Source organism: Schistocerca serialis, chromosome 1 (genome assembly GCF_023864345.2).
Source record: "Schistocerca serialis cubense isolate TAMUIC-IGC-003099 chromosome 1, iqSchSeri2.2, whole genome shotgun sequence".
Taxonomy (NCBI): domain Eukaryota; kingdom Metazoa; phylum Arthropoda; class Insecta; order Orthoptera; family Acrididae; genus Schistocerca; species Schistocerca serialis.
The window spans coordinates 669211955-669229734 of record NC_064638.1 but is presented as its reverse complement, the minus strand read 5'-3'; the positions used below and the strand labels follow the sequence as shown (position 1 = coordinate 669229734).

Here is a 17780-nt window from a genome sequence, read left to right as displayed (position 1 = left end):
AATGTACCTCAAGAATTTGATATCTGAGGAATTATTCTTTGTGATTTTTGTGGCTGAGGTCTAAGTTACTGCATCTATGAGAGTCATTCGGAAGTAATGAATTCTTTTTACAGAAATTTTTATTTGGCATAATTAAACAAAACTGTATTTTACATACAGTTTGATACACAACTTACTTTTCTACATGGTCACTGTTCAAATTTAGGCCTTGTTGTACTGTTTTACCAGCTTTTCTATGCCTTCTGCACTCAGTTGTCAACAACCCGTTGAACCACTGATCAACTGTTTCTATAAGTTCATCACAACTTCCGTAGCTTCTTCCACTCAAAAAGTCTTTCAATTTGGGGGATAAATGATGATCATTTGGTGCTAAGTCCAGACTCTTAAGGCAGATGTTGAAACATTTTCCACTGAAATAGGTGAATCATGTCCTATGTCCCTCCTGCCCCATGCAGATGTGCATTATCATGAAGGGCAATGATTCCACTGGTTATCATCCTATGCTGCTTATTTTTAATGGTGTGACCAAGCTGTTGAAGGGTCTGACAGTAGGCCACTGCACTTATGGTGACAATATGATTCAAAAAGTCATCACAATCATTTTCATAGTGACTAAAAAATTTCAGTGCAGCTGCCATTTATTTAGTTGTGTGTTCATCTTACAAAATTTGAGGAACCCACCTAGCTCACACTTTTTTTATAGCCCAGATGTGCATTAACAATCTTGTACAACACAGTTCTTGAAATGTCTGGAAAGAATGAGTGTAGCCCACTAACTGTGAAAGACATTTCTTCTTTGATTTTTGTTTCAGTCTTTGCTTTGAGTCCGTCAATCATCACTGAGGGCCAGCCGAAGTGATCTTCTTTGTGAATATTCTTCCATCCGTCATTAAACATAATACACCACTTCTAAACTGATTGTTCATTCAATATATTACCATAAACCTCAGTTACCTGCCTATAAATTTCAATGAGTTGGACTTCTTGCACATTCAAAAAACAGATAGCGCTGTGCATCTCGCACTTGGTGAGGTTGTCAGTTTTGTTACTGAGCGAGATGACACAGTGGTTAGCGTGCTGGATTCACAGTCGGGAGGATGACAGTTCGAACCTGCATCCGTCCATCCTAATTCAGGTTTTCCATGGTTTCCCTAAATCACTTTAAGTAAATGCCAGGATTTTTCCTATGAAAGGGCACGGATGACTTCCTTCTCCATCCTTCCCTAATCTGATGGGACTGATGACCTCGCTGTTTGGTACCCTCCCCCAAATCAGTCAACCAACCAATCACTTTTAAAATTCCACACTGAGAATATAAAATCTTATTGTATCATAACAGCCCCCAAACTGAGGTAGATGAGTATAAAGATCAGTGGTCGGCCAGTGATGGTGGTGGGGAGACATGGTCACAAGTCAAAACAAATCATTCTTTACTTTCCGAGTGATACTCGTGTAACGAAATTTATTAATTTTAGTGGAGTGCTAAGTGAATTTATTTTATATTCCTATGAGTAAAATTTATTGTCCCATTGACAAAAATGTAATGTCCCATTGACATTCAAAATACTAGGAACTGGGAATTAGATCACTTTTAAGGAGAGGGGAATTATTATCTTGAGATTTTCTTTTAAGAAATAATTATGATGTAACAATATCTTCTTGTATTGCTTACCACATCAATCCACAGGTAGTTTACAGTATTTTAAAAATCATAATATCTTCTTACATTTTCTGGTGTAGTGCATTTTCCTAGAAAATGAGAGAGAGAATATGTTTTGAAAAACATTGTAATAAAATCCATTTTCATCCTATGACTACCTTCAGGGCACAATAATTGTGTGCACCTCTACATTGTGTCGACTGAATACACAAATCATTAGATGTACATGTTACTTAGAATTAATATTTTTATAGGATGAGTTTATTTACTTTGTAAATTAGATAGCTTTCATCGATTGAATGTTTACTTGGTTCCTATTTGTGAAACAGCTCACACTATTGAACTGTTGTTTTCCTCTGTGTTAGGAACACTGCTATTACAGTTGGGAGATGTTGGGAAAAAGTTCTATCTTGAAAGGGAAGAATCCGTAGATAGCCTGGCTGATGCTGCAGCTGCTCACTGGAGCTCACGAATGGAACAGGTAAAGTGTATATCTTATATAGTATCCTTGCAAAATCTCATATAGTAAATTTTCTGTATAGAGCACATGCCAAAATTGGAAGGTTTCTTCTTTGATATTCCACCTGCCTTGCAAGATTTGATAAAAACAGACAAACTAGAATCAGTATAAAGGAAGTGCTCTGAATAGAATTTTAATTATTTGTTGATAAGGGTACTGTTCTATCTTTTGCACAGTAAACTGTTTCTGATTTAAATTCTTTGATATTATTGTTGCACACATTATTCATTTTGACTGTATGTTATCTGTTGCATGTTTGAGTAGTTCTGTGCTGGCCAATTAATTACACATGTACCTAAATTTCTTATACTTTGTTCCTGTGTACTGCATATATATCTTAGCAATTTAGTGAGTGAAAAAGATGTGGAAACATGTTAGCTGGCAAGAAAATGGAAGTGGGTAAATATGCATTTAGGGGAAGTGTTGGACAGGACATAAGCTTTTGATGTTGCCAGAATGTGTTACAGAGTGATACATTGACAATGTGAGATATGAAGTACCTGATAAGTTAGAGCACCTACTTCTCTTTCTGCAGGTCTGAAAAGACTTAAGGCAGTTTTGCCTTAGGAGACACACAATTCTTATATCTCTGATGTGTGATTAGTGTTAATTCCCAAAGGAGTCAGCTAGAAATACTGGCAGACCTGGTCAATATTTTATTCCATTTGCTGGTTAGCATTGCCTAAATTCAATTTTTTGACACTAGTGGAATGTGATGGAGCACCAATTCATATTATTTTGGAACTAACTGAAGACTGGAATTACCGTCATGAAATTTTTGAGGTCTTCATCGCTTCCACAATAGGTGACAGTTTGTAGCTTCACAGAGGAGAAATAAATTAATAAACTATGTAGTGTCATCATCTGATATCAAACTGACCTACCAACAGTAGCTAGATTATCTGCCTAGCATATCAGTGGATTCAAGGAATTTTTTATTTGCACACCCACAACTCCTGCAGCTGGTAATATGTACTATCAAAACTCAAGCAGCTGCTTCTTCACGTTTCACCTCAGCATTGGACCCAGTTCCTGTCTTTCCGTGGTATCACTGAATGTTGAAACCACAGGCTGACCAATAAGCCACAGAGCCAAACTTCCCTCTGGGATAATGCTAACAGGAGGCTCTGAGACAAAAATCATTATGTCTGATCAGGCGCGGCTCGTAATTAAAGGCTCTGAGGCGGAGCCGCCCCAAAATATATGTTAAAGTAAGTTTCGCAAGAACGTATTACATAATTTAAATTATCAGGGCGAATTTCGCATTTTTCCCGTTCCGATTAAAATAACGACGGTCAACATTTTTGGAACTGTTTGTATCGATAGATGTTTTCCGAATGGTTAGTAGTGTTTAGGCTGCGCCTTGAAACGTCCGTAAGCTGCATGTAGTAGCGGTTTGGGGGCGTGGCTTCTACAAAGTACTGCTCTTTATGGGCGACCCGAAGGCTCAGAGCTTGCAGCCTAAGGGTGTCGTACCAACCACCACATATTTTTCAGGTTCCACTATCTATGTAATAAAGGAATGTAGAGTGGCCGAAACTTCGCTATCCAATCTCTGTCTCTGCATATTTCTACTACGCTTCGATGCGTCATTAATCGACATTTAGTATTATTGTTTTGATAATGTTTTACATAGTTGTTTTGTTTCTGCTATTGGCTATTTTATCCACATTTAGAATATGTTTGCAAATATCCCGCCAGAGTGCACTACACTACAGTAACGTACCAGTACTGCCATCTAGCGAGAGTTTCATAAGTGGTTAGAGGACAAAACGCGCGAAATTTGTCCCGTTACTTTACCTTCCTTGCTTGCTGATGCTGACTGCTTTTGTTGATACTGTGTGATATTAGCAAGTTTCTTTTTCGGAGTATATTTTGCAGGATTTTAGTGAGTTTTACTTGCTGGTGAATACCTGCAACATACCGCGAGTGTGAAACAAGCGCAATATGAATTCAGTGTGCAAATTAATAGGTAAAAACTTGGAACACGGCCATAGGATGAAAGTGAAAGAACTTGGTGCTTCCAGACCCGCATTAAAGATCTCTCCGAAACGCGTCTTTTCATATGATTTGCTGCAAAGTGTCAGAAAATGCAATAATGACGTATAAAAACACTAACCAAAGATTTTAACACGAAGTTAGCTTCTAATGATATTTAATACCTGATTATAGAAGATACAGTACGTAAAATTATGGGTAGAGCGTGATCTGCCCACCCCCTCCCCCTGAATTCTTAGTTGTTTACGTCAGACTAATCTGTAGCGTAACCCGAGGTCTATGTTGGCTCTGATCAATAAATGCCACAGCCTTCCCCCGTATAGAAACCATGAGCCGCGCCTGTGTCTGATGCTATTAAAACATTTTTTGCTTCTGCTACTACTTCCTCCTCTTCTTATTCTTCTGCAGTCAACTAGTAAATGATCCATTTGTGAGGGTTCCATTGGTCTTAGTGTGTTTTTAATCAGAACTTTCACTTCTACCAGATGATCTTCGTGTTCCAATCTATACTTTCAATAAGAGAGGCATATTGACAATAATAACGATTGGTTTATTCCCTCAAAGTACAATTCTAGTTTAGTATGTAACTTGAGAACTTGAGTTTTATCAAAACTATCTCATTTTTAAATAGATATCTTTCTTTTTTACCTACATTATACATCATTATTTATTTCATGGCTCCTCCACGGAACCTTGCAATCGGTTGTACTCCATGACAAAGCATACTGTACTGCACACTACAGGCAAAAGCTTGTGTTGACGTCGGCAAGCTGAATGGAGTTCCGTGACTGCTGAATGATGCCCAGTAGGGCCTCAGACATAACAATACCAAAAACCTACAGAATCATTTCAACAACCCTAACCAATACATTAAAACTTTGTTTGAATAGGCCATTGCTGAATCTTAACACAGGTGCTCATTTATGCCCAACTTGAAGAGTATCCCTGTACACTCATGCATTGGAGCTTCAGTTTTGCATATGTGGGATTCATTATATGTCCACTAGTTTAGCAATGATGCAACTGATAGTGAACAAAGAAGAGAGGATACAAACTGCAGACTAGCAATAGCAAGGAAAGTGTTTCTCTTTTTCAGAAATACTTCAACATCTAATACAAGTTTAAGTGTTAAGAAGTCTTTTCTGAAGGTATTTTTTGGGAGTGTAGCGTTGTATGGAAGTAAAAAATGGATTATAAACAGTTCAGATAATAAGTGAAAAGATGATTTAGGAATATATTGCTACAGAAAATGTTGAAGATTCGATGTGTAAGTCAAATAATGAATGAAAAGGCTTTGAAGAACATTTGGGGGGGGGGGGGGGGGGCAGAGGGAAGAGCATCAGGGAACAACTTGATTAAAAGAAGAGATTATTTAATAGGACACATTATGAAATATCAAAGAATGGTTGATTTGGTTATGGAGAGAAGTGGAGAGGGAGGGGGCTGGGTGTAAAAACTGTGTAGAGAAACCAAGGCTTGACTGCAGTAAGGACAGTCACGTGAATGTACCCCCTCAGTCCAAAAAGTTTCGAAACTGGATTACTAACAAATAGAGAAAAGTCAAGATGGCAGTTTAAACGTTTCAGGTGGTGTTCTGTATAGTCTCCCCCACTTGAGTACATTGCACAAAACAGTCATACAGTCATCTGAAATTGTCAGAAAAGTCCTCCTTTGGAATGATGATCAACTTGCGTGTCACATTGGCTTGAATGTTGGTTATGTCATTGACCCATATGTGAACATCTGCACTTTGTCATTTTGTGGAAGATTCATATTGATAACACTAAGTCTTATCACCTGTGATTAATTTTTCAGAAAAGAACTGTCTGCATGTTGAATTTTAATGAAGTAGTGGCAGGCTTCCACGTTACTGCTTTTGCCTGGGAGTCAAAGTGTGTGGGACAAGTTTTGGACACATTTTTCCCTTATTCAAAACATTCTGGAGAATGCCTTGAACACTTGATTGAAGGCTGTTGCTCCATTGAAATCTGTGATGTAACAGTACACAATGGCCACACTTCCACTTCTCAATACTGCCTGCTCACAGCTGACTGGTCAAATGCACATATGTTGTTTACAGTTGTTATTTCGACATGCCACTATAAATATTGTGCTGATGGCACTTACATGCCAAGAATATAGAGCCATTTTCAGGACTTTTAGGGGTGGATGGGGTACTTTGCTGTAGTTATGCAGACAGCTTTCGCAGGGTATACTAGCATGGAGAGCTGAATAAAATCATTTTTAGTAATGAAGATACCAACAAGTAGTACTACTACTGCTACTACTACAACTGCTTCTCCTCCTCCTCCTCCTCCTCCTCCTCCTCCTCCTCCTGAGATCACGTGTAGGTGCCATAAGAGAACTCATTTTCTACAGCATGGATTCTTTTCACAGGCTTCAAATGGCAAATTAAGTAGCAATTTTGAGATTCATCTGGTTGAATATTAACTCGTGACATGCTGTACAAGCTTCAGTTTTATGATATATTCATAATGTAGACAAACCTGGTCATAACAAACACTGAACAAAATGTTTATAAAATTATTGCTAATTATTGTTATTGCAGAGATATAATATAAATTATAGACATGGCTGTTACAGTGAACATTCTTGTCATTCTTAAAATTAACAGAGATATTCAGTCCTTGTATGTTTGTAAAATTTTTTAGACAAACAATTGCAATCACTTTCTTCCTGCTAGTGTGGGGACTACATGTGATGCTCACTATCATTATTAAGGCATTAAAAGCATATGTGCAATTCTTGACAAATTGATCAAATTATTTTTACAAAATACTATTGTACTTCATGTGCAATTCAGTTTTTCAACTATTCACATAATAAAAATTATATCCTCATACCTTAGTACGAAAGTGGTGCAGTGCATATGTATAAGAACTGTTCCCTCAAATGTGTTATAAATGTGGCTTATAATCAGTCTTTACACACAGATGACACACTGCTTAGGAAGATATTAGATACTTGGGATATACTTTTCTTGGTTTCTGCTGCAACTATGTTGAGTATTAACATGTTTTCACTCTAAAACTATGTATGTACTCTGATAGTAGCCTCCTCACTGTGTGGGTGGAGTGTAGTTGGGATACTACCATCTCAGATCGTCGCTGTAACCAATGTTTCTGTAATTTTATTTTCTTTAAAACAAAAGAAGGGAAATGGCTAGGTTAAAGTTAGATACAGTGGGAATTAGTGAATTTCAGTGCCAGGAAGAAGACGACTCCTGGCCAGATGAATACAGGGTTATAAATACAAAATCAAATAGGGGTAATGCAGGAGTAGGTTTAATAATGAATCAGAAAATAGGAATGATGCGGGTAAGCTACTACAAACAGCATAATGAATGCATTATTGTGGCCAAGATAGATACGAAGCCCACGCCTACCACAGTAGTACAAGTTTATATGCCAACTATCTCTGCAGATGACGAAGAGATTTATGAAATGTATGATGAGATAAAAGAAATTATTCAGATAGTGAAGGGAGATGAAAATTTAATTGTCATGGGTGATTGGAACTCGATAGTAGGAAAAGGAAGAGAAGGAAATGTAGTAGGTGAATATGGATTGGGGGGGAAGAAATGAAAGAGGAAGCCGCCTGGTAGAATTCTGCACAGAGCATAACTTAATCATAGCTAACACTTGGTTCAAGAATCATGGAAGAAGATTGTATACATGGAAGCAGCCTGAAGATACTAGAAGGTGTCAGATAGATCATATAATGGTAAGACAGAGATTTAGGAACCAGGTTTTAAATTGTAAAACATTTCCAGGGGCAGATGTGAACTCTGACCACAATCTATTGGTTATAAACTGTAGATTAAAACTGAAGAAACTGCAAAAAGGTGGGAATTCAAGGAGATGGACCTGGATAAACGGAAAGAACCAGAGGTTGTAGAGAGCTTCAGGGAGAGCATTAGGGAACGATTGACAAGAATGGAGGAAAGAAATACATTAGAAGAAGAATGGGTAGCTTTGAGAGATGAAATAGTCAAGGTAGCAGATGATCAAATAGGTAAAAAGATGAGAGCTAATAGAAATCCTTGGGTAGCAGAAGAGATATTGAATTTAATTGATGAAAGGATAAAACACAAAAAAGCAGTAAATGAAGCAGATAAAAAGGAATACAAACGTCTCAAAAATGAGATTGACAGGAAGTGCAAAATGGCTAAGCAGGGATGGCTAGAGGACAAATGTAAGGGTGTAGAGGCGCATATCACTAGGGGTAAGATAGATATTGCCTACAGGAAAATTAAAGAGACCTTTGGAGAAAGGAGAACCACTTTCATGAATATCAAGAGCTCAGATGGAACCCAGTTCTAAGCAAAGAAGGGAAAGCAGAAAGGTGGAAGGAGTATATAGACAGTCTGTACAAGGGTGATGTTCTTGAGGACAAATATTATAGAAATGGAAGAGAATGTAGATGAAGATGAAATGGGAGATGTGATACTGCGTGAAGAGTTTGACAGAGCACTGAAAGACCTGAATCGAAACAAGGCCCCGGGAGTAGACAACATTCCATTAGAATACTGACAGCCTTGGGAAAGCCAGGCCTAACTAAACTCTACCATCTAGTGAGCAAGATGTATGAGACAGGCAAAATACCCTCAGACTTCAAGAAGAATATAATAATTCCAATCCCAAAGAAAGCAGGTGTTGACAGATGTGAAAATTACCAAACTATCAGTTTAATAACCCACAGCTGCAAAATACTAGCATGAATTCTGTACAGACAAATGGAAAAACTGGTAGAAGCTGACCTCATGGAAGATCAGTTTGGATTCTGTAGAAATGTTGGAACACGTGAGACAATATTGATCCTATAACTTATCTTAGAAAATAGATTAAGAAAAGGCAAACCTACATTTCTAGCATTTGTAGACTTAGAGAAAGCTTTTGACAGTGTTCACTGGAATACTCTTTCAAATCCTGAAGATGTCAGGGATAAAATACAGGGAGTGAAAGGCTATTTACAATTTGTACAGAAACCAGATGGCAGTTATAAGAGTCGAGGGGCATGAAAGGGAAGCAGTGGTTGGGAAGTGAGTGAGACAGGGTTATAGCCTCATCCTGATGCTATTCAATCTGTATATTGAGCAAGCAGTAAAGGAAACAAAAGAAAAATTCGAAGTAGGAGTTAAAATCCATGGAGAAGAAATAAAAACTTTGAGGTTTGCCAATGACATTGTAATTCTGTCAGAGACAGCAAAGGACTTGGAAGAGCAGTTGAACGGAATGGACAGTGTCTTGAAAGGAGGATATAAGATGAACATCAACAAAAGCAAAACAAGGATAATGGAATGTAGTCAAATTAAATCGGATGATGCTGTGGGAATTAGATTAGGAAATGAGACACTTAAAGTAGTAAATGAGTTTTGCTATTTGGGGATCAAAATAACTGACAGTGGTGGAAGTAGAGAGGATATAAAATGTAGACTGGCAATGGCAAGGAAAACGTTTCTGAAGAAGTTAAATTGGTTAACATCAAGTATAGATTTAAGTGTCAGGAAGTCGTTTCTGAAAGTATTTGTATGGAGTGTAGTCATGTATGGAAGTGAAACGTAGATGATAAATAGTTTAGACAAGAAGAGAATAGAAGCTTTTGAAATGTGGTGTTACAGAAGAATGCTGAAGATTAGATGGGTAGATCACATAACTGTTGAGGAGGTATTGAATAGAATTGGAAAGAAGAGAAATTTGTGGCACAACTTGACTAGAAGAAGGGATCGGTTGGTAGGGCATATTCTGAGACATCAAGGGATCACCAATAAGTAAGTTTCTTCTAGTTTATTGTTTGTATTTCATATTCCAACTGAACAATCTTGCCTGGTGCACAAAGTATGTTAGTGTAAATCCTAATCCTCTCATTCTTGGTAACCGAGTGAAGTAAGGCAGTGGACTAACATTTGAGAGGAGTGTGATTGAAATCCATGTGTGACCATTTTTTTCTATGGTTTCTATAAAGTGACTAAGGAATAGGATATGGCCGATTTCCATCCCTATCCTAGTCTAGCCAATCTCCTCCTCTCCTCAAATCCCCTCCTTCTCTCTCTTTAAAACAGTGGAAGCTAAAATAATAGCATTTAAGTACATATTTGTGTTTTGCTGTGGCCTGTCATTGCCCACCATGTCATAACAAAGCTGTTAATTAAGCGCAATGGATTCACTATTAGTCACCCCCTTTAAAAAGAGTACACTCATCACTCTGGATCAACGTAGTTGGCATATAACAGGTATTGGCAGGAAAGAGGCACTGCATCAGTCGGTTGTATGGGATGAGTGCAGCAAGACAGGCCAGTGTGGAGAGGTGTTAGAGTGGTGAAAGGAAATTGTTTGGACATGCCCATGACCACCCATCAATGGAATTGCCCCATTCGTTGGTGAATAGACTGTTCAACATTCCTACAAAGAATGGAGTACCACCCCAGTCATGTAACAGGTCATAAGAACAGTGGTCATAAATGACAGGGACCAGAGAAAAGTCTCACACCTTGTCAACGACAATTAATTTCAACTCCTACAAGAAGTGCTGCTATTAGTGAATGCAGGTCCATCTCAATGTATTTATGAGTGAGCACTGCAAAGGGAATCTCTTCCAGTAGACATTTGGAGTATGATACATTGTAGTGATCACTGCTTACAGTGGCACATAAAGCATTATCTCTCAAATATGACAAGCAAAGTAGAAACCGGACAGTAGCAGACTGGAAGTATGTAATGTGGTCTGATAAGTTGTGGGTTTGCCATTTTTGAAATGACATGTAGTGTCAATTCACTGATGACTCAGTGAGGCATTTAAACCTGATTTAGGCCAGAAGTGGTTCTGTAGTGAACATTAACCACAGTGTTTATTTCATCAACCTCAGTGACCGAGTGTTGCACTTTCATCTGCTTATTCATGATGAGTATGCCATGGACACTCGTTTCTTCCAAGATGACAACAGTCATATTCACACATATGTTGCTTGTACAACGAACACTCGGGCAGTCTGTTTCACATTGACTGGCCCACAAAATTGAGAACAACAGGTGAAACAGTATCAGTGTCTGTGTAGAGACAAGTATTAGTGATCATGGTATCATATAGCAAAGATGGTTACTGAAGTTAATAAATCCACAAGGAGGCTAGGAGAGTATGTATCCTGGAAAGAGCAGATAAGCAGTTGTTAGCATCCTACTCAGGCAATGAATGGCCATAGTTTAGTTCCAATGTGATGGACATAGATGAATTATGAACAAGGTTTAAACAAATTGTGAATCATCTCTGGAGAAATATGTGCTGCATAAGTGGATTAAGGTTGACAAGCAAATGCTAGTAGAAATACATGCATCTATAAGAAAATCAATGCATGAAGCATAGTACTATTCCACAGTCATACCATTGTGAAGGATCTTGCCAAGAACCCGAGAAAATTCCAGTTCAATGTAAAACCACTAAGCTTGTCAAAGGTTGCTATCCAGTCATTCATCGACCTATCTAGTGTGACAATAGAAGGTAGTGAAAGGAAAGCTGCAGTTTTAAATTTCGATTTTAAAACATCATTAGCACAGGAGAATCATACAAACTTACAGTTGCAAAGGTTCTCAACTGGAGGACATAGAAACAGTGAGTGAATGAGTTGAAAACAAATAAGCTGCTGTGTCCAGAAGGAATTCCAATTTGGTTTTACGAAGAGTACTCTCTGCCGCTAATCCCTTATTTAGTCTGCATTTATTGCAAATATCTTGCACAACACAAAGTCCCAAGTGACTGGAAAAAGCATAGGTGACTCCTATTTATAAGGAAGGTAAAGAAACAGACCTGAGAACTTAAAATTGTTATGCCACAGACTTCTTGAACATGTTCCAAGTTTGAAGATAATAAATTTCCGTGAGACATAAAGGCTTCTGTACACAAATCAGCATGGGTTTAGAAAGCATTGCTCATCTAAAACACAGCATGCTCTTTTCTCGCACACTATTTTGTGAACTGTGGATATAGGGCAGTTGGCAGATTCCATATTCCTAGATTTCTGGGAAGTGTTCGACATGATTTCTCACTCCAGACTTTTAATGAAGTTCCAAATGTATAAAATAGGTTCCCAGATACGTGAATTGCTTGAAGACTTCTTAAGTAATAGTTCCTAGTGTGTTGTCCTCTATGGCGAGTGCACACCAGAGGTAAGGGTATCATCAGGAGTACTCCAGGGAAGTTCTTGTTCTCTGTGTACATGGATAGCATATGCAGCAATCTGCAACTGTTTACTAAGGTGCTTCAGTCATTGAGATATTGTAGATATGGGTTGATTTGGACAGAATTTCTATTTATTGTGATGAATGTCAACTTGCAATAAATGTAGAAAAATTTAAATTAATACAGGTGAGGGGGAAAAACAAATCTGAAATGTTCGAATATGTTTTTAGTGGTGTGCAGTGTGACACATTGAATAAATATCTAGGCAGAATGTTACAAATCAAACAATGAATCCAGGATGGAATTGGAGAATATTACAAAGCTATATGAAATGCAATGAGCACATAAGGATGGTAGTAAGGAAGGCAAATGTTGAGCTTTGGTTTATTGGGAAAGTTTTAGGGAACTGTGGCTGATTTACAATGGAGACTGTATGTAGAATACTTGGGCAAACCATTTTTGAGTACTGCTCAAGTGTTGAGGACCTCCACGAGGTCAGATTAACAGAAGATATCGAAGAACAGGCATTTGCAGCTAACAGCAGAATGATTCTACTGTCACCAGCGTACATTTCATGTAAGGATCGTGAAGGCAAGATAAATCAGTGCGTCAATGGAGGCATATATACAGTCATTTTTCATCCATTTTCATATGGAATAAGAAAGGAAATGAATAGTAGAGTGGTACAGGCTGCCCTTCATTATACACCATACGATGGCTTGCAGAGTATGTATATAGATGCAGAATGTAGTAATCAATATCAACACAATTTGGTGGTTTGATGGGTCTAATCATCAATGATTTCCTTGCCGAATTGAGGTCATTATCAAGGTTAGATATAGTGTTCCATTGTATTATTGTGATTTATCTTGTGGTTTATAATTTTTGTCTGATGTGCTTATTGTATGATGTTGTATGGGCTATGCTGAAAGGTGGAATATATAGAGGGCAATGCAAGGGAAAGCAGTATTATAGAAAGGGAAGAGGCAATGTTATAGAAAGGGAAGTGGTTCTAGATTCATGTGTGTTTGGAGATATGATAATGTGAGAAGAATTTGACAAAGCACTGAAAGACTACAGTAGGAATAGGTCCGTGGACTGTGCGTGACAAGTTACTAAGATCCTTTTGAGAAATAGACATGAAAAAAATATTCAGCTTGTGTGCAAGACATATCAGATAGTTGATGAAATACCCTCACACTTCAGGAAGTATGTAAAAAAAGTCCTTTTCCAAAGAGGGAACATGCTGACAGATGTGAACGTTACCGAACAATCAGTTTATTAAGTCATGGTTGCAAAGTACTAACACACATTATTTACAGAAGAATGGAAAAAGTGGTAGAAGTGAACCTCGGGGAAGATCAGTTTGGGTTGCGTCAAAAATTTTGGAACATGCGAGGCAATACTGACCCAACGACTTATCTTAGACAGGTTAAGAAAAGACAAGCCTACATTTAGAGCATTTATAGACTTGGAGAAATCTTTGGCAGTGCTGACTGGAATACTCTCTTTGAAATAATAAGATAGCTGGGGTAAAATAGAGGCAGCTAAAGGCTATTTACAATTTGTACAGAAACCAGATAGCAGTTATAGGTGTGGAAGATCATGAAAGGGAAGTAGTGGTAGACAAGGGAGTGAGGCCAGGTTGTAGCCTATCTCCAATGCTATTAAGTCTGTACATTGAGCATCAGGGAAAGCGAAGAAAAATTTGGAGAAGGAATCAAAGTTCAGGGATAAGAAATAAAGCTTCGAGGTTTGCTGATGAGACCGTAATTCTGTCAGAGACAGCAAGGACTTGGAAGAGCAGTTAAATAGAGGATTTAAGACCAACATTTACAAGAGCAAAACAATGAAAATGGAATGAGTTGAATTTCATCGGGTGATACTGTGAGAAATAGGTTAGGAAGTGAGACACAAACAATAGTAGATGAATTTTGCTACCTGGGCAGTAAAATAAATGATGGTCAGTGAAGTAGGGGGGATATAAAATGTAGACTATCTATAGCAGGAAAAGCATTTCTGAAAAGAGGAATTTGCCAATATCTAAACTCAATTGAAATTGTAGGAAGTCTCTTCTGAAGGTATTTGTCTGAAGTTAGCCTCGTACAGGAATGAAATGTAGACAATAAGCAGTTCTGACAAAAATGGAATAAAAAAATCTCAAAAATGGTACTACAGAAGAATGCTGAAGATTAGGAGGGTAAATCATGTATCTGATCAGAAGGTATTGAACAGAATTGGGGAGGAAAGAAGTTTGTGGCAGGAATTGGTCATTAGTACTCATTCTGAGACATCAAGAAGTCACCAATTTAGTAATGGAGGGAAATATGGGCTGTAAAAAAATAGTGGGAGATAAGAGATGAATACAGTGAGCAGGTTCAAAAGGATGCAGGCTGCAGAGATGATACAGTAACATGCAGAACTGCATCAAACCAGATGACGACTACAACATGCATCTGCTACTAATCCATTATTTACGTTAGTTCTCCTTCTGTACAGGAAACATATTAATTTTTTATAATGAGAGTATTCCACATCTATTTTGCTCTCTCTCTCTCTCTCTCTCTCTCTCTCTCTCTCTCTCTCTCTCTCTCTCTCTCTCTCCCTCCCTCCCTCCCTCCCTCCCTCCCTCCCCACCCTCTCCCTCTTTTTCTTTCTTTCATGACACATGCTTCTGATCTACTTTCATTTAACTTTTTGCCTATATTTATTTTGCGTACTGACATTATCATTATCACCATTCATGCCAGTTAGTCAGACTGTGTTTTCTAATTAAGCCTTTCTCCTAGAATATTGTTGCAGAGAAACTATCAAATTCTTGCCTTTTACTGTCTTGAAATTACATACTTATCAGTAAAAAAAAAAAACTACGAATTTCTCTACAGCCTGGGCCAGCTCTTGTAACCGCAACACCTGATCGTAACGGAAACCCTGGGGTTAATGGCAACAGCAATAGCACTGCTGACCCATATTGGTCCATCAGTATTGAGCAGTTTCTAGCCACTGTACTAACAGGCCAACCAATAGTTGAATTCTTCAGCCAACGGACATCTTTGGCAGATGGAATAATGCGTCTCCGCGGCCGTCGCTTTAATAGGCTGCATAGTCTTACTGTTTAAATGAGATAAACATTGTTTTTGTACAGTGGAACAGCTTTTCTAAGGCAGATGTAGTGGCCTGTGTTAGTGTACATGTTTTTATAAAACAAATAATTGCAAGTGTATTTTATAATGCTGGTAATAGAAATTTGTATATTTGCTGTATTGTGGTAGTAGCTGGTAACAAGTCACTGAAGGCTTCCTTGGCAAACAAGATGGATAACTTTCCATCATACTGGTATTTATTTTTGTAAAACACACACACACACACACACACACACACACACACACACACACACACACACACACACACACACAGAGTTTTGGTCATTTTGCTGGAATCAGTTTATATTTATAAAAATCATTGTGTGATATCAGAATTCGGATATTACAATTAAAGGGCTCCAGGTGGTCCCTTAAAGGTTCATTAATGCAGATATAATACAACATATTGAGCTCTGCTCTTATATGATTTACATGTACCTGGAGAAAACTCATTTTCCTGGTACATGCAGTGCTGTTTGAATTGTGAATATTGACTATTTGATTTACTGACAATACTGGTCACTGTATAAAATCCCAGACATGCAGAAATTGTATCAAGTCTCTGTAAAAGTAAAATGAAATTTATAGAATTGCTAGTAGTTTAAAAGGCTGCAGAAACAGTGTCCAGTTTGTCAGGGTGTTAGTTTGCATTATTGATTCTTTATGGTGATGTGATATCTTAATTACATTAATAGATCACTCAAAACTGGGATTCTGTCTTAACTGTACACTTCTCCTATGTAACCACATGTACACACTCTGTAACTTCATTTATAGTAAATAAAAACAGTTATGAGATACACTTATTAGCATAAAAGGTGCAGACATTAGCATGTACATTGCTATAAACAAAATACCCTTGGTGTTTAAGTTGTTGGAGTAGTAATCCAAATGTGAAAACGTTTTTGTTTTTAATATTTGCTGATAGAGAGTCATTCCAGTTTCTATGTGCAGAGAGAGGCAGACTGAGAGAATGTGTAATAGTAATTAACTACAGACAATAGTGCTTCTGTTGAATGTTTAGCTCTTTAGGCCTAAGGCCCGTAATGGGCTCCTTTTTTTTTTTTTTTACTTAAATTCTCACATTTTTTGTTCTACTTTCTCTTCAGAATTCTCAATAGCATTTTATTTTTGTTTCATAAGCTACTGTTGCACCTTTTGTGACATCAAGTGGGCCATTTCTTATTTTTATTTAGAAATTTAGATTAATTTCTGTGATTTATTGCATTCAGTTTGTGTATGTGTATTATCATTCATGACTTATGGTGAAGACTGCAGAGAAACTTGTATTTAAATGATGTCAGTGATGTTTTTGCTAAAACTTAAGTGATTAATGAGTGTCCCATCTGTACATAACAGCAATTTAGAATGGTTTTAATGCATGTATGTAACTTTTCCCTGTATTGAGCGATATGAAATGATTAACTTGTTCCGTTATAAAAATATAGAAATATATAGTGTTTATAATGAACAAAACACAACTAACAGTCGGTACTTTACAAATATTGGATACATTTGTTGAATTGTGATATATTAATCAATGTATTAACTTGTACTCTGCATTTTATTTATTTGATTTGTGTATGTATTCCACTGCTCTCATGAAAGTTGTATATAGTGTAGGAAAAAATACATTTCCATGTTGTTAGTCCCTGACAATACAGTTTTATTAGCAAGTGCATTAAAGAAAATGCCTCTTGCTAAAATATTTCATTGTGATAACAGTTTAAACCTCCCATGTGGTGAGTTTTATGACCTAAAAACTTGGTAAACACATATTTAGAAATATATCGTTTTATCTTTGAAGTTAAACATAATTTTTTGCCTCATAAGCCCTTCAGTTTTTTACAAATCTTTTACAATTTTATTGGCTACATAATTTACTCCTGTCAAAATTTTAGTTCCGTATGTGTAGATGCAAAGGTGCTCCTTGAAGTACACTGGCTTCATTGGAACTGAAGCCTGTGATAAGTAGGAAACTCTTGCTGAATGCAAATAACATGTTTAATACTCTGAAAATCAAATAAACAATTGTTCTAAAATAAACGGTTGTTGCCATTCACTACTGTAAATTCTGTACATGGATAAATACACTGGTATTCAGAACTATACAATGGCAGATGTTACCACCATAACACCTTCCTGTTTGAAATATCATCAAAGGAAATGGTTAATGAGAACTGATAACATCTCATTCAGAATGTTTCTGACATATTGTGCAAGTGCAACAGAAGTTCATATTGGCCCATCTGTTGAGGATAGGTTG

At 37.3% G+C, this 17780-nt stretch overlaps 1 protein-coding gene across 2 annotated transcripts in view; it reads left to right on the top strand.

Moving 5' to 3' along the window:
* The window catches only part of LOC126480040 (TBC1 domain family member 9), a 164534-nt gene extending 146974 nt beyond the window's left edge, over positions 1-17560 (top strand). For both annotated transcript variants that reach the window (XM_050103836.1, XM_050103835.1), the window contains exons 21-22: positions 2026-2141; positions 15257-17560. In XM_050103836.1, coding sequence (XP_049959793.1) covers positions 2026-2141; positions 15257-15490 — 350 coding nt within the window. In that variant the 3' untranslated portion in view covers positions 15491-17560. The remainder of the gene's footprint in view (positions 1-2025; positions 2142-15256) is intronic.
* The last annotated feature ends 220 nt before the right edge of the window (positions 17561-17780 follow it).